Source organism: Dipodomys merriami, unplaced genomic scaffold, assembly GCF_024711535.1.
Source record: "Dipodomys merriami isolate MVZ:Mamm:240054 unplaced genomic scaffold, mDipMer1.0.p SCAF_7, whole genome shotgun sequence".
NCBI lineage: Eukaryota > Metazoa > Chordata > Mammalia > Rodentia > Heteromyidae > Dipodomys > Dipodomys merriami.
The window spans coordinates 70,554,011-70,574,998 of record NW_027206290.1 but is presented as its reverse complement, the minus strand read 5'-3'; the positions used below and the strand labels follow the sequence as shown (position 1 = coordinate 70,574,998).

Sequence of the window (20,988 nt, the reverse complement as noted above, 5' to 3'; positions counted from 1 at the left end):
TTCCAGTACTGCCAAAAGAAAAAAAAAAAAGTTCTTCAAGACAACCTGACTACCCCACCGGATTCCTTCACAAACTCAGAACCAGACTCCATCTCAAGCAGGAAACACGTTTATTATAGCTGAGAATTCCATCAGGACCACAGCCATTTTGGACTTGGGGTTCTGAGCATGCGTGTTGGAGGCCAGGGATGAGCCGTCGGTCGGAGCCAGCTACTCGGGGACCGTCAGCAGCATGTACACCTGAGGACAGAGGCAGAGGCCGAGGCTGCGCCCCACTCCCCACCCATCCTCCTTGCCTGCAGAGCCTGCTCTCCCAGCACTTCTCCTGACGGACCATGCCTGTGCCCCAAAGAAGGAAGAGTCCAGAGCCGAAGGGAATGCATGTGAGCAGACCGTGGGGGCTCTTCCTGAGACAGAGTGGCTGAGTGGCTGGATGACAGGGGATGAATGATCTGCAGTCAGGGCAGCACATAAGGCTGTGTGCACTGCTCTGTTCCCATGGTGTTATTTGGGCTAATGACAGTTGCAGTGGCACCCTGCGGCTGTCCAGTATGTAACCCACACAACAGTACAAGGCAGCCTGGGGGGGGGGGGGAAGCCAGTGAACTGTGTGTCCTGAGATGGTGCTGCGCTTGGTTCAAGCTCTTACTTTGCCCTGGCTCTGCTCCTTTTTGTCTTGCAGAGCTCTTAGGGGCCCCTACCTGCCCTGGGCAGCACCTGAGCTGCCAGCACCGGTGGCATCCATTTAGAGCAGCCCCAGCCTCTGTACTACCTGTAGGGATGCCCTAAGCCCCATCTATGCCTGGGTCTTCCCTTCCCTCTATCCCCTGGGGCTGGATTTATAGGAATCCACAGGGTGGGTATATGCTGTGGTGGGGTTACTGATGCCAGAAGTGGGTTCAATGTGCAACTCGGGCTGTGCCTCCCTCTTCTGTCCTAGAAAGCAGGCTTCTCATGTCCACTGAGGTTAGGATTGGTGATGGGAAGGGTGTCAAAGGTCTACCTTTGGGGTCCTGAAGCCCTTCTTTCATTCCTTCCTTCCCTCCCTCTCCCTCCCCCCTCCCTCCCTGCCTTATTTCCTTCCTCCCTCCCTCCTTCCCACTTTTCCTCCCTTCCTTCCTTCCTCCCTTTCATCCCTTCCTTCCCTCCTTCCTTCTTTCATTCCTTCCTTCCCTCCCTCTCCCTCTCCCTTCCTGCATTCCTTCCTTCCTGCTTCCCTTCCTTCTTTCTTTCCTCCCTCCCTCCCTCTTTCCTCCTCCCTCCTTCCTTCCCTTGATTCCTGCTTCCCTTCTTCCCTCCCTTCCTTCCTCTATCCCTCCCTCTCTTTCTCCCCTTCTTCTTCCTTCCCTTCCCCCTCCTTCCTTTTCCTTCTTTCTCCTCTTCCCTCCCTCTCTCCCTTTCCTTGCTTCAAAAGGGCCTCAGTGTGACCAGGCCAGCTTCAACTTGTCATCCTCCAGTCTCAGCCTAAGTGCTGGCATTATAGCTCGTGTGTCACCAGCCTGGCTAGCTGGGGATCTTTTGAAGATGGAAGATAAAGAAGGGTCTAAGCCTTGCTCTTGTCCCCTCACCCTGAGGGTCGTGTTCCCTCAGGAAAGGGAGGGAAGTGGAGAGGCAAGGCAGCTGTACAGGTGGAAAGGCCAGCGAGCCACCGGCAGCACTTCAGTGCTCTGACCTATGGTGATGGCTGCCCTCCCTGCCCCCACCTCATCCCAGGGTTTCGCTGATGACCCAGGACTAGCCCTGGCTCCTCCATCCGGGCTACTTGCAGATCATAGGCAGCAGAGGCAACAGCCCTGTTTGGGGGGTCAGGACATCTGAGTTCTAGGGTTTTGAGGGCAGAGGACCCATTTCTGGGTACTGGGAAGGTTTCTTCACCTCTGTGAACCTTAGTTCCCTTAGCTATAAAAATGGGCGAAGAAGACAACAGCACTGACGTCACGTGTGTAAGGCCCAGATGCTTTCCGTGAGCCCTGTGGTCGGGTTCCCTGAGAGATCCCTGCTGGCCCTTGGAACCCCAGTCTCCTCACCTGAAAGTGGGGTGCCGGCCCAGCACAGCTGTGAGGGGAAGTAAGTGGGGGAGCAGAGGCCTCTGCCTCCCATCCCTGCTTTCCCTCCACAGGCGCGGGACCCTCCCTCCCACCTCCTGGCACCTACCTGGGAGAACTCCATCTGGGCTTGACTAAAAGAGACTCCCTTGATGTGCGGCAGCCGGAGGCCACATTCTCTGAGCCATTCTGCAAAAGGGGGTGGGGGAGAGGAGCTCAGAATCCTGGTGGGCAGGGCGATCTGCCTGGGCCAAGCCAGGGGAGTCTTGGTATTCCACTGCCCTGAACAGGAGGGGCCTGGGTAGACTTCCCTCTCCCTGCAAGACAGCCCTGGCCAAAAGCCCCAAGCCCTATCGAAGAATGTTCTCCATTCTATTCAAGAACTGTGAGCATGCTCTCAGCAGCAGCAGTGGAGAGACTGTTCCACGGCGTGAATTTCCTTGCTGAAAAACATTCTCCTTTAATGGTGAGAAGTGGCTGAAAAGTGCTCCTGAAAAAGGGTAAAATGGCCAAGTGCTGGTGGCTCATGCCTATAGTCCAAGGCTCAGGTCTGAATATTGTGGTTCAAAGCCAACCCAGGAAAATGAATCTGAGATGCTTATCACCAATTAATTAGAAAAAAAATTTGGAACTGGAGGAATGGCTCAAGTGGTAGAGTGCCAGCCTTGAGCAAGAAAGCTGAGTACAGCTCATGCCTGTAACCCTAGAGCTACTCAGGAGGCTGAGATCTGAAGATTGTGGTTCAAAGCCAGCCCAGGCAAGAAAGTCTGTGAGACTCTTCTCTCCAATAAACCACCAAAAAGCTAGAACTGGAGTTGTGGCTCAAGTGGCTGAGAGCCAGCCTTGGGCAAAAAAGCTAAGGGACCCATGCCCCAAGTTCAAGCCACAATACTGGCACATACATTTGTTACCAAAATCTTGTTTTAAAGGACTAATTTTCATGTATTTGGTAAGTAAGTGTTTTGTGAATATTTCTTTGATCTAATCATGGATAGAGGCAAATTTCTAAGGTTTTTGAGGTTACTTTCAGTCTCTCTTTTTTTTTTTTTTGTCAGTTGTCTGGCTAGAACTCTGGGCCTGGCCAATGTTCCTGAGCTCTTCCGTTCAAGGTGAGCACTTTAACACTTGAGCCACAGAGCCACTTCCAGTTTTCTGAGTGGTTGATTGGAGATGAAAGTCTCATGGACTTTCCTGTCCGGGTGGCTTTGAACCATGATCCTCGGATCTCAGCCTCCTGAGTAGCTAGGATTACTGACATGAGCCACCAGCACCCAGCTTCAGTCTCTTTTTTATAGTCCTTTTTTTGAGACATTTTGTTTCTACCAACATTTTAGCACTGTGTGTGTGTGTATGTGTGCATGTATGCATGTGTGTGTGTGTGTGTGTGTGTATGTGTGTGTGTGTGTGTGTGAGAGAGAGAGAGAGAGAGAGAGAGAGAGAGAGAGAGAGAGAGAGAGAGAGAGAGAGAGAGAGAGAGAGAGAGAGAGAGAGAGAGAGTCCCTTCATTTTCCTAGGATCACTTCCCAAACTGCTGTGGCTTCCTCCCATCCTGGTCAGCCCCCAAGGAAGCCCAGAGTAAGAGGGGGAGGGGGCTTGCTATCTCAATATTCAGCCTTCTAATGTCCTCAACCACACACACACAGCTGCCCTGCTGGTGACCTCCACCTGAGCCGAGTATGAGCAGCCCACGTTGGGTGGTCACGTTTGCCATAGGCCCACCTGGGAACTCTATGAGCTTCCTTACCTGCAGGTGGGGCGAGGTAGGTGGCGGCCCCTCACCTGACGCTCTTTCCCTTGGCATTCTGCACAACGCTAACTTGCACCTCTCTCGAGCCCTTTCCTGCCCCCTTGCAGTCATGCCCCAGGCTTCCTGCTGGAGGCTTCCTCCACCCTAGCAGAGGGCAGCTGTGTGTAGAGACTCTGAGGGCCTGGTGGGGCACTGCTCTGAGCTAGGGGCCATGAGGCCAGGATGAGGGGAGGCGGCTCACTGTTGTGCTGGGGCAGGAAGCTCCTCTTCAGCAAGGCCAAGAGCAAGCCCTTCAGGCTTTCTTCCTGCATGGGAGGGAGAAAGAAGGTCACTTCCTCTGGGCAGGCCGAGTCAGACTGTTGGCAGTAGAGTACCACAGTGCCCACAGGGGCCAACGACAGGGAAGGCCACTTTGAAAGGCTACTAGAACCAACTGCTCAGATTAGCAAAGGGAAAAACTAGGGGGCCTGAGATAGAGCCACCATGGCCCAGGTGGCACCTACTGCTGAGAGCTGCCAACTGGAGGGCAGGCTCATGAAGGTAGCAAGCCTGGAGTAATCAGGGTGTGTGTGTGTGGGGGGGGCAGGCAGGCCTTGACTTGGATCGTTCCTCACCCTTGATTTGGACAGATTGCTGTTCTTGCCCATCTTCTGGGCACTGTCCCTGAGGTGGGTGGCTTGTATGGTATGTGGCTGAGATGGAGGAAGGTCTCAGGTAACAGGGAAGGTAGAGTTTGGTGGTGCTGGGCTGGGGGTGTGGCTCACTGATGGAGCGCTTGCCTAGCATGCATGATGCCCTGGGGTCCATAGCCTCCCACCATCCCAGCACTTCTTGGTTCATAGTCTGCTTCACCCACTTCTGCCTTGACTAGTGCCACTCAGTACCTGCCCTACAGCTTACTTTCTTTTCCTTTTCCTATGTCTGACCCTCACCTTGTGAGCACAGGAGGTCCCCAAAGGCTGAAACCAAATCTGTGCCTTGTTCTCTCTGTCCCACATCTAGGCAAAGTACATGCTACTTAAGATTTGGCTACATCAGTGGCCTGAGCCCTTCTGGACACATTGGAGACCAAAGCTGAGAGACTCACCTGCTCCTTGAGGCCAGCAGGGTAAGCTCCCAGGGTGACCTTGGCCCTGCCAGAGGACAGAGGTCATATATAAATCAGGACAGCAGTTTGGGGGCAGGGGGCAGGGGCTCAGGGAGCTGCAGGTCAGAGCCCTAACCCTCCCTCCCACCTAACAGCTGTCCATCCTGAGGACAGCCCCCATGGAATCTGCTCTCCTTTCCCCCTCCCCTTTACTTTTTCTGAACATCCCAAATCAAAAACCATCTTCACCTGTGTGGATTAAACTGGAGCTCCAGCTTCTGATCTTTGGAGGAAAATACAGCTTTTGAAAGGAGTTGCTGTGAGGGGTTGAAATGAACTCAGAGCTGGGCTGGAGAGAGGCCTGACTTTCAGTCCTCATAAGCAGGTGCTCAGCGCTGGCCCCTCTATTCCAACTCTGTGGTGGCTGCTGCTTCATCATGTGCAGACCAGGCCTTGCCATGGGAGGGGGCATTGGGGCCTAGCAGCTGAGAAGGCTGGGCATGAGAGCAGGCTCAGCTTGGAGGAGTCATTGCCTTTGGCAAGCCACTTGGTGCTGGGATCATGACTACCAGCCATAGAACACTCCCCCCCTCACTCTCTCTTTTTGGTGCCAGTGTTGGGGCTTGAACTCAGGGCCTCGGTACTGTTTCTTAGCTTTTTGACTCAAGGCTGGCACTCCACCACTTGAGCCACAGCTCTATTCTAGTTTTTTATTTTTTTGGTGGTTAATTGGAGGTAAGAGTCTCATGGACTTTCCTGCCTGGGTTGGCTTCAAACTGTGATCCTCAGATCTCAATCTCCTCAGTGGCTAGGATTGGTAGCCTCTGAGCCACTAGTGCCCAGCTATAAATATTATTTGGATCATAATAGTGATAATAACTATCATTATTATTGTTGTTATTATTGTCATTAATGGAGCTTGAACTCAGGGCCTGGGTGCTGTCCCTGAGCTCTTTTGCCCAATGCTTGTTCTCTATACTTTGAGCCACAGCTCCACTTCCTGAATTTTGAAGGGTCCCAGGGCATACAGTGCACTGCCCTAGGCACCAACAGCAATAGCATGAGGTCTTCAGGTGAGACACTGTGGCTGCTGGGGAGTCCTTGGGGGACCCCCGGGGTTTTTCGGGTGTCTCAACAGGTTAGCAGATGGCACGAAGGTGACACTGCCCCTCCCCCGTGCTGATCCCCAGTCAGACCCAGAGGGACCCTCCCAGCAGGAGGGCCCTTTGACCCCTGTGGAACAGAGACCTCCCAGTGTCACTCACCCAGGAAACTGAGTTGGAGGAGGTGGCGTTGGGCCCCAGCAGAAGCAGTGAGCCCTGTTGGGTCACGGTGGCCCTGCGGCCATCAAGGTGGACTGTAGGTGGATCCTGGGCACGGATGACCAGGTCCAAGTTCTCTGTGGACTGATTAGAAGCCTGCTTGCGGTGGAAGCAGAAGAGGAGGGGAAGAGGTGGAAGGTGGCTTTCCCTCAGCCCCCATGGGGAGGGCAGCGGCATCTCCTTCCAGCTCGGCAGCCACTCCCCACGTGACTGTGCTTCAAAGAGAGACCCTAGGCTCCTTGTCCTGGGCACGTGTGGGAGGTAAGAACGTAGGTGTTTGGAACTAAGTCCCAGCTCTACCACTTGCAAGTTGTATGGCCTGCAATAAGTTTCTTAACCTCTCTATGTTTTAATTTCCCCTGATTTACAGGGGTAGGAAGTGCAACTATCCCCAGAAGGTTTGCATTATGAGGATAAAGTGAGTCAACAGCACTTAGGAACAAACCCAGCACCCAGCGATGCTATATACATATTAACTGGTATACTATTGTCATTGTCCAGCAGTGTTGTATTCTAAGGGCCATTGGAGCAGGCATTGACCTCTGACTTTGGAGTCAGGTCCTGGGTTCAAATCCTGACACTTCCTGTCACTTAATGTGAGCTTGGGTAAACCATGTCATTCGGTTGAGCCTTAGGGCTCACCCTATAAAAAGGGGTGACAGTGCAGGTTATGGGAGGGGGCCGGCGGCACACCTGCCCTGCCCTGCCCCCTGTTGGCTAGGTATGCCTTGGCAGGTGAGGGTCTTGTTCAATGGTGAGCCACCGTCACGGTGACAGTCATGGGCAGCATGCTCAGTGCCTTAGGTGCTTCACCACGCTGCCACTCGGATGCAGCGGTTTCCGCAGTCCACAGAAGGAAAGCGGAGCACAGCTGTGGGCCCTCCGCCACCCTCCCAGGCTGAGCTGATGGGCTCCAGGTTGGGAAAGGGGCTGGCTTCACACTCACCTTGAGCCCAGGCTCCCTCACTGACAGCAGCTTCATGAGGTTGGCAGCCTGGAAGAAGGGGAGATACGTGTTAGCCTTGAGAGGCCTCAGGTGTATTTTGGGCAGGTGGGGTGGGACACGGTAGTAGAACTGTCTCCCACCATTATGATTTGTGTGCAAAGGTTAATTTAATGATAATGACGATCATGATTTAATGATGATGATGATCGTTGTTATTAAATTATCATCATTATTGAATAATGATAATGATGATCACCTGCTGGTCATCTCCCACTATTTTAGTGCAAAAATGGAATAAGAGAATGGTTACATGTTCATCACCTAGATTCTTTTATGAATAATTTCCCCTGTTTATTTTATTGAATTTGTTTTGTTGATAGTGGGGCTTGAACTCAGGGTCCTGGGTGCTGTCCCTGAGCTTCTTTTGCTCAAGGCTAGTGCTGTACCACTTGAGCCACAGTGCCACTTTTGGCTTTTTCTGAGTTTATTAGAGATAAGAGTCTCATGGATTTTCATGCCTGGGCTGGCTTTGAACCACAATCCTTAGATCTCAGTCTCCCGAGTAGCTAGGATTACAGGTATAATTTTTTTCATCTACTTGTGATCTGTGGATTATTATTATTTTTTTTTTGGTGCTGGGCTGGAACCCAGGGCCTCCCCCTCACATGCTAAGCTCAGGCTTTACACCACTGAGCTCTCCCCTCAGCTCCATTCCATTGGTTTTGTGCATGTGTGTGCCGTGCTGGTTCCAGGGCTTGAATTCAGGGCCTTGTACCTTTGCTTGTAGACAGCTGGTATTCTACAACTTGAGCTATGCTTCCACTCTGTCATTTACTGGTTAACTGGAGACAGAGCCTCATTGACTTTTGTGCCTGGGATGGCTTTCATCCACCATTCTGCAGATCTCAGCCTCCCAAGTTGGATTACAGATGTCAGCCACCTGTGCCAAACTTCATTGAGTTTTTCTGGTACTGGAGCTTGGACTCAGTGCCTGGGTGCTGTCCTTGAGCTTTTTTGTTCAAGGCTGGCACTGTACCACTTGAGCCACAGCTCCACTTCTGGCTTTTAAAATAGTTTATTGGAAATAAGAGTCACACAGATCTTCCTTCCCCAGCTGCCTTCACTTTCAGCTTTTTTGGTAGTTAATTGGAGATAAGAGTCTCACTGACTTTCCTTCATGGTCTAGTCTTTGAACCTTGATACTCAGATCTCAGCCTCCTAATTAGCTAGGATTATAAACATGACCTACAGGTTCCCATTGAGTTTTGAAAAGCACAAATAATTGCAGAAAATTATGAAGTAAAAAGCAAAGTCCACCTTGAAAGGATCCCTCACATCCATCCCAGGGGACCACTCGGAGGCAGGCAGGAACAGGAGAAAGATTAGTACAAGGTTTATTAGAGGAGCCATATTTGCCCCAGAGAGAGAGAGAGAGAGTGCATAGGTAGCAGCAGGGTTTGAGGGTAGGAAGTGAAGTAGATGGGAGTTCAGGTGGGTCTGGGTGGAGAGAGGGAGGAGCCAACAGTTTTGGGTGGAGCTGAGGATTAAAGGTGGGCCTAGTGCTTACACACCTCATGTCTCTATTTTTTTTTTTAATGGCCAGGTACTGATGGATCACACCTGTTATCCTACTCAGGAGGCTGGGATTTGAGAATTGCCCAGGCAGGAAAGTCAGTGAGATTCTTATCTCCAATCAACTACCAGAGAACGGGAAGTGGCGCTGTGGCTCAAAGTGGCAGAATGCTAGCCTTGAGCACAAAGGCTCAGGGACAGTGCCCAGGCTCTAAGTTCAACAACCAACAACCACAACAAAGGGAGGGGTATTAGAGATGTAGCTCAATGGTGGAACATTTGCCTAGCATGCCTAAAGCTCTGGGTTTGCTCCCCAGCAAAACAAAACAAAACAAAACAGCTAGTGCCAATGGCTAACACCTGTAACCCTAGCTACTCAGGAGGCTGAGATCTGGAGGATCATGGTTCAAAGCCAGTCTAGGCAGGAAAAAAAATCCATAAAACCCGTTAAGATATCCATAAAATAACCAGTAAAAACAGGATTGCAGGTATGACTCATATGGTAGAGCAGCGATCAAGCTAGTGCCAGACTCTGAATTCAAACTCTAGTAGGACAACTATAAATACATAAGTAAAGGAAGGAAGAAACAAGCAAGTGAGCAGAGGGGGGATGAGGGTTATAGAGAGGGCTGGAGGGGAGGGGGAGTGGCTAATGTGGGTCTAGTGAGAAAAAGCATCTGCTGGGCCTTGGCTTCCTGCTGTGACAAGCAGAAGCAGGAGGGCTGTGTGTGTGTGTTTGTGTGTGTGTGTGTGTGTTTGTGTGTTTGTGTGTGTGTGTGTGTTTGTTTGTGTGTGTGTTTGTGTGTGTTTGTGTGTGTGTTTGTGTTTGTGTGTGTGTGTGGTGTGTGTGTTTGTGTGTGTGTTTGTGTGTGTTTGTGTGTGTGTTTGTGTTTGTGTGTGTGTGTGTGGTGTGTGTGTTTGTGTGTGTGTGTGTGTGTGGTGTGTGTGTGTGTGTGGTGTGTGTGTGTGTTTGTGTGTGTGTGTGTGTTTGTGTGTGTGTGTGTGTTTGTGTGTGTGTGTGTGTGTGTGTGTTGGGGGGGCTCTCCTCCCTACCCCCCAAGCACTCACTATTTCATTCACAGAGTCTACGGGGGCCACGTGGGTCCGGGCGCAGAGGCAGCGCAGTAGGTTATTATAGACTTCCAGCCCGAACACCAGGTCTGCCATGCTGCCCTGGGAGAGTCGTGGGAGGGACACGGACGGAGCAGGTTCAGCCCGTGGAGCTGGCTGGTCTGGGCCACAGGGTGTCACCAGCTTCAGAGACATGAGGGAAGAGGTGATGGTCACTATAGCTGGGACTCATCACGCCCTGGGTCTGGGCTGAGCGCCATGGATGCCACCTCCTAGCAGCTCGCGGAGATGCGAGCCAGCACCGTCACCCCTGGACAGGGGAGGACAGCGAGGCCCAGGGAGACAGAGCCACTCACTCCGGATCCCACTGGCCTCCCACCATCCCCACCTCCTGTCCTTCCACAGAATGGCAGGGAGCATGGACAGACCTCCGTCTCCCTATCTGGAAGCTTCTTGTTTGTTGTTATTGTTAGATGGCCTAGCTGTTCCTGAGTGACCTGCCTTGTCCTCTGGTCCAGACCTTCCCTTGCTGGCCCAGGATGGACAGGCAGCTCAGCATGAGAGCTCTGGACCCAGGAGTCTCCCCATGCTCAGTCTTCCTTTGCACATCCTTGACCTGCTCCTCCTCCTCCTGTCTCTAGATGCGCCATTTTGTTTTCTCCCCGCCTGTGCTCCTCCAGCCCAGCAGCCATCCCGGACTGTGCATAGCCAGCTCACCAGGACTCTCATCAGGACGGCCTCCTCTGTGAACTCTGTGCTGGTCACATAGTACTGGAAGTCGTTGGGGCCCTCAATGATGGGTGCTACAATGTAGAAATGAATTTGGGGTGCAGCCAGGGCAAAGGACAGCTGCGGGAGTGCCTGTGATGAATTCCACTTCACAGACAGGGAAACTGAGGCTCAGAGGAGTCCCAAGCTATGTCACCCCTTTTCCTCCTTTATCAGAAAACAGGCTCCTTGTGGGCCAAGGTAGTCTTATTCCCCTGTCCTAATCCTGGACCCTGAAATGTCACCTGACATACAGCCGCGGCGGGGCAGACCAGCCCCCACTGCAGCCCCAGCTGCAGCAACAACATACGCAGAGAGATATGTAGCAGGTCTTCCAGCAGCAACTTGATCAGGGTTGTGACTGTGGGGCACACCTGGAGGAAGATAGGGTGTCCTGCTGGTGTCGGGGGAGCTTGAGCAGTATTCTCTGGGGGCGGAGGGGTGCCATACCTCTTCCTGGGCGGGGGTGGGGGGCGCAGCAAGGGCAGGCAGCTCACCAATTTCTGGAGAAGGTAGGGCAGGAACTTGTCCAGGACGTTGGACAGCAACTGCAGAAGTTTGTTCAGCAGCAGGGAGTCTGTCCTGGGGAGGGGCAATCGGTAGAGTCTGACACACCTTGCACCTTGCAGGCACAGGAGGGAGGGGCGCACACACACGAGGTCTAGGTCAGAAAGCAGAGGAGGGGCAGGGCCAAGGAAAGCCTGCCCTGGGCCTGGTAAGGGAGTGGGGGGGGGGTCACTCACTCACTCGCTTGCTTGCTTCCTTCCCTTCCTCTCTCTCTTGTTTCCTTCCTTCCTTCCTTCCTTCCTTCCTTCCTTCCTTCCTTCCTTCCTTCCTTCCTTCCTTCCTTCCTTTCCTTTCCTTCCTTCCTTCCTTCCTTCCTTCCTTCCTTCCTTCCTTCCTTCCTTCCTTCCTTCTTCCCCTTTCTACTTCTTTTCTTCTTCCCTTTTTCCTTTTTCTATCCTGAACATTTCTTCCTGATTCTTTTGATAACTCTGCCTCTTCATTTCTCTTTGATAAAAGTTTTTAGGCCTTTAAATCAGGAAGAGACCTCACCAGCATGGGGAGCTTACAGAAGAGGGTCTATGCTAGGTGAATATAAGAATGGTTGACAGTGGTCCCTTTAGATGGCTCTCTCTCTCTCTCTCTCTCTCTCTCTCTCTCTCTCTCTCTCTCTCTCTCTCTCTCTCTCTCTCTCTCACACACACACACACACACACAGGTCAGCTCATTTCTTCCCTGTGCTATCCCAGGCCACCTGGGTGCTGAGTGCCATCTCATTTTACTGGTGAGGAAACGGAGGCACAAATGGCCTGGCCAGGACCCCGTGGTAGGAGGTGGCCAAGCAGAGGCTGGGGTGTGGGTCAGTGATGGCTGCAGCATCACTTGCTCTGTGGAGCAGCATGCATGGTCTTCAGCCTTGGAGGAGCCCTGGTCAGTGTGGACTCCTGGGCTGGGTGGGGGCAAGGCCACCCCAGGGCCTGCCCTGAGCAGGTCGATGAGGGAGGCCCAGTGTCTGCCCTGGCCAGTGGGGGTGGGGGTTCAGGTAACTCACTGTTGGAGAATCTCAATATCCAGGTATCCAGGGGGTGCATGGCATTCCTCAAGGGCCACTTGGGTCTTGTTCCCTACCTGTTCTAGCCGTATCCCAATGCGGATGTTCTTGATGATTTTGAGCCACAGGATCCTGTGGGGGACAGAGGGGTCATGGGCTCCAAGCCAGGGCTCCCGCTTGATGCCAGAAGCCACTGCTAGTGGCTGTCTCCTGCAAGGCTGGCATTCAAGGAAAGCTCATTAAACCATGGAATGAGAACGTGGGGAGATGTGACAGCACTGGGCCACCATCCTACAGGGTGGCGAATGCTTGGGGCTAAGGCTGAGATAGGCAAGTGCTACAGGCCCCAGGAGGCCACATGTGAACTGTCACAATTACAGTAGAGAGCAGAGACATTTTTAGTTCAGGTCTCCATCAAAGACATAAGACATATGAGAAACTGAGGCCCAGGGTGGCCCAGCCCAGGAAGAGCCAGGATGCATGGGGAGCTCGCCCAGCCCTGGCTCAGGCCATCCTGGCAGTGCCCAGGTACCCATCTGCCTGCTTGACATTCTGTTGCCCTACACAGTATAGGCAACAGAAGGTCTTATCCCAGCTTTGCTATTCATTCATTGAGTGATCGTGGGCCGGGCTCAATCCCATTCCATGCCTCAGCTTCCCCAGAAGTAAAATAGCTCAGAAACATGCCCAAGTGGAGAAGATTATTGTCATCCTTGTGGATTTGTTGTTGTTGGTGGTGGTTCTGGGGCTTGAACTCTGGGCCTGGGCACTGTCCCTGAGCTTTTGTACTACCACCAGAGCCACAGCTTCACTTCTGGCTTATTTGTGTTTAATTGGAGAAGAGTCATGGACTTTCTTGCCTGGGCTGGCTTTGAACCAGGATCCTCAGATCTCAGCCTCCTGAATAGCTAGGATTACAGGCGTGAGACCACTGGCGCCAAGCATTCTCATGGATTTTGATGGCCTTGCTTGTCTGCTTCTGGTTGCATGGCAGTAAGAAGCTGGGGTGTCTGGGACCCCAGGGCATGGTGCCTGACCCCCAGTGTACTTACTCCTGGAGTGACAGATACAGTTTGCAGCGCAAGGTGACCTGCAGCAGGCTGTCACTGAGGATGTCCAGGGTGATCTCAGGTCCTTGGGCATCTTCTATGACAAGCCTGGAAGAAGCATGGGGTGTTTTGGTGTGGCAGGAGATTGCAGGAGAGGAGGTAAGAATGGCTATGGGACAGCATGGCCCTCAATCCAGCTGTGGATCGTTGGGCCAGTTTCCAAGCCTGGAAGACCCAGACAGTCCCTTCCCTTCTGTGTTCTCTGGGGTTGTCCTGTCTAAGACAGGAAATGGCAGAGGAGTGGTCTCCACATCTCACGCATGTGAGTTCAAGGCCACACCGCTGTGGTTGAGAATGTGGCTCAGTGGTAGAATGCTTGCTTGGCCAAGGCTCCAGCAAGCACTGCAAAAAATAAGCAAAAAGACCAACACCAAAACCAAACACAGAAACTCCAGAAAGCCAACACAACCGAACAAAACCAAAACCCACAAAGAACACAAATAAGGAAGCGAGCAAGGTGGCTGGCAGTCCTTCTGCTTTCCTGGCAGGACCTGTGGGTTCTGCTGAACATCTGGAACCTTCTTCTTCTGTGATCTCAGCTCCTGCATCTCCCTGAGCTCCCGGAGCTTGTGCTTCGAGGGTGTTCAGTATAAGCTGGCCATTTATCTGGTGCAGGTGGCAAAACTCTTTTGTTGTTGTTGTTGGTCGTGGGCTTGAACTCTAGGTCTGGGCACTGTCCCTGAGCTCTTCAGCTCAAGGCAAGTGCTCTACCGATTTTATGGTGGTTAACCAGAGATAAGAGTCTCATGGAGTTTCCTGCCTGTGCAGGCTTTGAACCACAATCCTCAGATCTCAGCCTCCTGAGTAGAGAGGATTACAGGCATGAGCCACCAGCGCCCAGCAAGGCACACACTCTTAATATGGAGGAAATCCTGTCCCCCAGCATGGAACTTTCAGGAAGGTTCCACCTCAGCAGGCTGGAGGAAGTTTTAAGAATGACCAGGAGAGACTACATAGGGCTTCCTTTTGTCTTTCGACACCTTGGGCTGGAGTTGGCTTGCAGGAGGAGCTGGGACATGACTGCCTAGGCCCCAGTGCTTGTGATCAGTTTGAGGTGATGGCATGGCTGGGCTTCCCTTAAGCTTCTCTGGGCAGCACCCCTCAGCCCAGCAGCCTGACTTTTCATCCCCTGCAGTCTGCTGACATGGGTGGGACCGGGCTGTCCCTGCTCTAGCCCGGGATGGACCCCAGGCCATCTGTGGGCTGCACACAGGACCCTGCCCCGTCTAATTCAATTCACTAAACATATTTTTAGGAACATGATTCAAGTTTGCAAACCCAGGTGTAGCGGGGGCGGGGGGGGTGCCGGGCTGACTGGAGAGGGGAGGAGAATGGTAAGGAGACACTTGTGCACTTGAGGCCTTGGACATGCTCCGGAGACATTGGCTGTTTCATGGGATGGGAGGAGAACCAGGGCTCAAGGACACATCCGTCTCCTGAGGGAGAACAGAGTTTGGGGGGCGGCCTGGCTGGTCACTCACCCGCCAGCCTGGAGCAGCTCCTCCAGCACTGGGAACTTCCTCCCGGAGAGCAGATCACTGACCAGTGACAGGTCCAGTCCCCCTTTCTTGTTGGAGAGGTCGTCACTGACGAAGGGCAGGCGGTGCAGCACAGGCACGCCCTTGCTTGTGGCCCCCAGCACCGGCATCCTCACCATGCCGCCCAGGACCTCATGCTTCTCTAACAGGTCTGAAATGTCTGAGGACACAAGCCTTCCTCAGTGGGGGCTGTTAGCCTTCATTCAGTCATTCAGCAAACACCCACTAATGCTGGCTCCCAGAAGGCAATTAAGACAGCCATTCAGCAAGAAGTCCTTAGTTATTATTATTATTATTATTATTATTACTATTACTTTGTCGGTTAGGGCCTGAGTACTGTCCCTGAGCTCTTTTGCACAAGACTAGTGCTCTACCACTTTGAACCACAGCTCCACTTTTGGTTTTCTGGTAGTTAATTGGAGATAAAGAGTCTCATGGCCTTTCCTGCCTGGGCTGGATTTGAACTGCGATCCTCAGATTTCAGCTTCCCAAGTAGCTAGGATGACAGGTGTGAACCCCTGGCACCTGGCCTTCGCTATTAATTTGAGAGCAACGTCTCAATCTCCTGCCTGACCACCTGCCAGAACCTGCTGAGTGCTTCTCTCTCCCTCCCTCTCTCCCCTTCCCCCCCTCTGGCTCACTCACTCCCCCTCCTCCTTCCCTCCCACGCTCTCACGCACACTGTTTTGTAGTAATGGGGTTTAAACTCATAGCCTCATACTTGTTAGGTAGGCCACACCTCCAGTCCTATGTGTGTTAGTTATTCATGCTTTATGCCTGTTTTGGCCTAGACTGCCATCCTCTTACTTGTGTTGCTTTCTGTCAACGGGATGACAGGCACTAGCCACTATGCTAAGCCATTGGCCAATATTTTTTTGTTTGGGCTGGCCCCACACCCTGATCCCCCACTCTCCAGCTCCCAGGTGGTTCTTAAGTGCTTATTCTCTTGGGCTTGGGGAACTCAAGCGGTGTGGCTCCTATCCTCACAGTCCTCACAGAGTCTACCTTGTAGTCAGAAAGTTAGTCTAGCACTCAGGTCAGCAAGCAAAGCAATTTTTGGCAATGATCAGTGAATGTAAAATATAGCTGAGCCCCAGCACACCAGGTAAGGAGAGTCTGTTTTAGACGAGGAGTCAGGAAGGGTCTCTTTTAGAAGGCTTCTGAATGGAGAGCTGAAGGAAGTGAGAGAACCCATTCCTAAATGACCTGGTGGTGGGGAACCCTGTAGGCAGAGGCAGCAGTAGACATGCAAAGGTCCTGAGGTGGTTATGGGCTTGGTGCATTTACAACATGGAAAGATATGGGGACTGGAGTGTGGTGGACGACTCATAACCCTAAGTGAGGGAAAGCAGCAGACAGACAACCCGACAGGACAACAGGTACATTGTGCTTGGATGGGCCCTCTAGAATAGGCTTCACTAGAAGGCTGTGGAAGTACTGTTGCCAGGAAAGTGGACTTCCGGATGAGGGACATTTGGACTTTGCCATCCCAGACAGGTCACACCACACTGAGGAGTCTGTTCTGCAGAAGGAACAGCCTGAGCTGAGGAGCAAGCTGGGAAGTCTTTGGGGGAGGGGGAGAGATGAAGAGCTACGAGAGGGAAGAGATCAGAGAGGCTGGCTTTGGGAGTCAGGAAAAAGACCTTGGAGGTTCTCCTGAGGACACCTCACAAATGTGTGTGTGTGTGTGTGCGTGCACACACACGTACATGCACATAGGCATGCGCTGGTCCAGGGGCTTGAACTCATAGTACTGTCGCTTAGCTTTTTCACTCAAGGCTGGTGCTCTACCACTTGAGCCACAACTCCACTTCTGGCTTTTGGTGGTGAAGTGGAGATGAGAGTCTCATAGACTTTCTTGCCCATGCTGGCTTTGAAGTTTGATCCTCAGATCTCAGCCTCCTGAGTAGCTAGGCTTCCAGGCTGAGCCACCAGCACCAGGTTCACATAATCAGGGAAAGAACAGGGTCAGCTGTGGGTGTGGGCAGATGAATTCGGTGGCTGGTGAGGCCCAGGTCCGAGGAGGCAAGGCCTTGAATGAGCGGGAGGCCGTGCTGTCCCTTCTAACCTTCTCCAGTTCCTGCTTCTCACAGCTTGCCCTTTAGCTAGCATGTGCCTCTAACTCTTCAAGTAAACACACTGGATGGTTAAAAAAAAATACACTGAGACATGACTCTAGGCATTCATACACAGTGAGACCAAAGGAGGAGACCCTTAGGAGAAGAATACAAAGGCATAATGCCTATGTGCATCTGATCAGATAAAAGAATATTTATCAAGCCAGGCACTGGTGGCTCATGCCTGTAATCCTAGCTACCCAGGAGGCTGAGATCTGAGGGTCGTGGTTCAAAGTCAGCCCAGGCAGGTAAGTCCATGAGACTCCTATCTCCAATTAACTACCAGAAAACCAGAAGTGGTGCTGTGGCTCAAGTGGTAGAGCACTCGCCTTGAGCTGAAGAGCTGAGGGACAGCGCCCAGGCCGACCAAAAAAAAAAAAAAAAAAAGAATATTTATCAAAATGATCTCCAGGAAATGGAAATGAGAGGTTGATTCTTCATTGCTGTTTTTGTTTTCTTCTCCTTTTGAATTGTTTATTTGTTTACCTGTCTTTGGGAGGATAGGGGGAGGCACGGAAATGGAGGGTCAAAGGGTAAACAAATGCAGCAGCGGTACTCACTGGACACTGTATTACAAACGAGCTATACAACTTGTGGGTGGGGATGGGAGGGAAAAACTGGGAGAGAGCGAGGGAAGGGGAGACATTGTCCAAAAAGAAATGGACTCTTTACCTGACTTATGTAACCGTAACCCCTCTGTACATCACCTTTATAATAACAATACAAAGTGCACGAAAGGAAAGAAGTCCCTTACTTGTCTGCAGCTTAGTGGTGCTGATCCTCAGGAAGAGGATACTGTGGGCTTCCCCCTGGGCTTGGGGCAGCAGCACCCAGCATAGCAGCGGCCCCCACAACAGCAGCATCCTTTTGGTTAGGACTCAGGACCTGGGACACAGAGGTAAGAGCTTGGATAGCCATGTTCTCTGTTCAGCCCTGCCCGGTGCCCTATCTCAGCTTCCCTGTCTCTGCACCACACCTGGGTGCTTGTGTCTCTCTGGGCTGGCTGGAAGCTCCCTCCCTCCCCATCCTCTGGGCTCTGCCCCTTCCGGTGTGGCTTTTCCCATCTGTGGGGCAGGGACCATCGCAGGGTGTGGCATGCAAAGGACTCATTACTAAGCAAGCCCACGTGGCTATCCTTGGGGTGGGGGAATGTCAAAAGGGCATGCATGGTAGCTGGGGTGGCAGGCCACTCCCCCTCTCCCCCCAAAGCAGGGGTCTTTCCCGAGTAGCAGGGAAGTATTTCAACCAGCCCCATCAGTCAGTACCGGCTCCTACCAGCAGACCCTCAACCCTGCCCGATGGCTGAAAAGGCACAGCGGGCCCTACAGGCTGCAGCAGGGGCTCTGGGCTTGCTGTAGAGTGAGGAAGGAATGTCCCAATTCCAGGACCTGGTGGCGTATGGGTCCACCCAATAAGGATCAAGGGCTGAGGAGCCACCTTGATGGGACAATGCTTGCTTAGCTTGCATGAGGTCCAGGGTTCCATCTCCAGCCCATACAAAAAACAAGGGACTCCAACAGTGATTAAATTAGGAAACAAAAGACAACTTTGTTTCTTCATTTGCTTTTGCATATGAAAATTTGGGACTGTGAAATTTCTTTTTTTAAAATCCGGTCGTGGGGCCTGAACTCTGGGCCTGGGCGCTGTCCCTCAGCTCTTCAGCTCAAGGCTAGCGCTCTACCACTTGAGCCACAGTGCCACTTCCGGCTTTTTTTTTTTGCTTATGTGGTGCTAAGCAATTGAACCCAGGGCCTCATGCATGCAAGGCAAGCGCTCTACCACTTAGCCACCTTCCCAGCCCTGGGACTGTGTAATTTCTAATTTCTGGACTGCTCTTGCATTCTACCTCTAGTCCTACTCCTAGCCTAGGTTTGATTCTGCCTTATCATTATTATTATTATTACTAATTATTTATTTTGGCCAGTCCTGGGGCTCTAACTCAGGGCCTGGGCCCTGTCTCTGAACTTCTCTGTACTTAAAGCTAGCATTCTACCACTTGAGCCACAGCGCCACTTCCAGCCTTTTCTGTTTATGTGGTACTGATGAATAGAACCCAGGGCTTCATGCATGCTAGTCAAGCACTCTACCATTAAGCCACATTCCCAGCCCCTATTATTATTTTTTTTTTGAAAAAAAAAAAACTATCCTGACCCAAGTCAAGTCCCTCCCTGTGTCTGCCCTAGGCAATTCTTTTTTTTTTAATTTTTTTATTGTAAAGATACTGTACAGGGGGGTTACAGTTACATGAGTAAGGTAACGAGTACATTTCCTATTGAACATTGTTACCCTCTCCTTTGTTTTTCCCCTACTATCCCTTCCCTCCCCACCTCCCCAACCCCTCCGTCTCTGCCCCGCCCACCCCCCCAGTTATAAAGTTCATTTTCAACGTTGTGTCTTGTACATCTCATTATTATAATGGGTCAACCTGTATCCTTATTTCAGCATTTTGTTATTTCCCTTCCCCTCCCCAAATTAGAAAAATGTATATACCAGATGCAAGGCACTGGAATCAAATACAGTGACAGCAGGGGTTATACCATGGGGGAAGAGCATACAAAAGAAACAAAAAATCACATAGTACATTAAAAACAACAGTGACAAAGAAAAAACTTCTGTGTCCCTATCTTGGGTTTCATTTCACCTCGCATCATCTTATATGGTCATATGTACATAGCTTTGACCTTTGCTGCGTGTCTGGTAAGATTATGCCAGTCCTGAGGCCTGAACTCTGGGCCTATGCCCTAGGCAATTCTACCCTAGTTTGAAGTAGTTCCAAAGTCCCTATTACATGTCACACACCCGATGGCCACATCCTTAAGTCCTCACTGCTGTGGGTTCCATGGCGTCTGAGCCCCACTTGGCAGATGAGGAAATTGAGCTCAGAAAGGCAAAGCGAAATAGTAAGTGATATAGTAAGTGGCAGCCCTGGGATTTGAACCTAGGGTGGCTGATGATAAGAATCTAGGCAAGCAGCCCCACATGTCATTGTGGCTGCTCAAAAAGTAGCTGAGAAATGCCCAAATGGGTCTCCTCGTCCTTACCTCTTCTTGAGCAGGGCTGTCCAAAACTTCTGCAGGCCTCTGTCTCAGTGGCCCAGAAGGACAACTTTTATACCAAGAGTTCTTTAGTACAGGGTGGCCACGGGGGCAGGAAGTCCACCCCCTTGCCAGGGTCTGCTGACCACGGGAGTCTTCAGAGGAAAGAGGCGGGGTCTCCTGGCACTGGATGGCGAGGGACATTGTGCCAGAACAGACAGGACCCAGTGTTGAGGCCTGGGGGCACTGGCTCTGGGTCCCTGGCCAGGACCCCAAGGAGGAAGTAGGCTGGGCCTGTGGCTTTAAAGGCAGGTCCTTTCTCCTTTGTACACCATAGCTATATGGCCTGGGGCCTCTGGGTGGAAGAGGAGGCTGGTAATAATAATGGTAGTTGTGGGACCTCAAGGAGTGAGGGTGAGGGGATTGAGGTGGAGAAGAGCAAGGGAGAGGAGAGGGACTGACCACTCTTTCCATGCCCTGTGTTTGTTTGTTGGCTGGGATTACAGGTGTAAACTACCATGGCTAGCTGGTGAGGCAGTTTACTATCTCAGAGTCATGAAAGCCTGGATGTTTTGGGTTAGTCTATAGGTTAAAGGTTGTGGGTTCATCTGACTTCTGCTGGCTGTGTCTTCACCATGTCGTATTTCTCTGTGTGGCACAGAGAAAGGCTCTGGGTTGGAGTAGCCACCTGAATCCCTGGGCAACAAACAGGATATGAGGGAGAGTGTGAAGCCTCCCTTCCCTTCTGAAATTTGGCCTCTAAATGAAGAGAGGGAAAGGTTTGGCTGGAGCTGTGTGGAGCATTCTGCTACCTCACTGAGTAACAAGGGCACACATTTCCTGAGACACCAACTGCTGATGCGTGTCAGTTTGTTGATCTGTACAATGGGAATGATAATCACACAGGGAGCCTAGAGCCCAGGCTGGGCATGGTCAATCCTCCTCAGTTGTCCCACTCTGGATGGACTGGAGGCTGGCTCAGGACCAGATAGGTGAGGCCTGGGTGGTCTCTTCTGGAGACCAAGGCCATCATGATTTCTGGGAGGGAGGATGACATACAGGATGAGACACCAATG

At 51.9% G+C, this 20,988-nt stretch overlaps 1 protein-coding gene across 1 annotated transcript; it reads right to left on the bottom strand.

Annotated features, from left to right (window-relative positions):
• Window positions 1–114: 114 nt before the first annotated feature.
• LOC138817128 (uncharacterized) lies at window positions 115–19,983 on the bottom strand. Its single transcript, XM_070007514.1, has 16 exons — window positions 19,919–19,983; window positions 17,632–17,762; window positions 14,704–14,920; window positions 13,166–13,270; window positions 12,114–12,245; window positions 11,056–11,140; window positions 10,869–10,932; window positions 10,508–10,593; window positions 9,788–9,973; window positions 7,148–7,195; window positions 6,145–6,297; window positions 5,129–5,196; window positions 4,880–4,925; window positions 4,034–4,097; window positions 2,155–2,234; window positions 115–240 (listed from the first exon to the last, which is right to left on the bottom strand). The coding sequence occupies exons 2-16, from the start codon at window positions 17,738–17,740 to the stop codon at window positions 211–213; spliced, it is 1,473 nt and encodes a 490-aa protein (XP_069863615.1). The 5' UTR covers window positions 17,741–17,762; window positions 19,919–19,983; the 3' UTR covers window positions 115–210.
• Window positions 19,984–20,988: the final 1,005 nt, after the last annotated feature.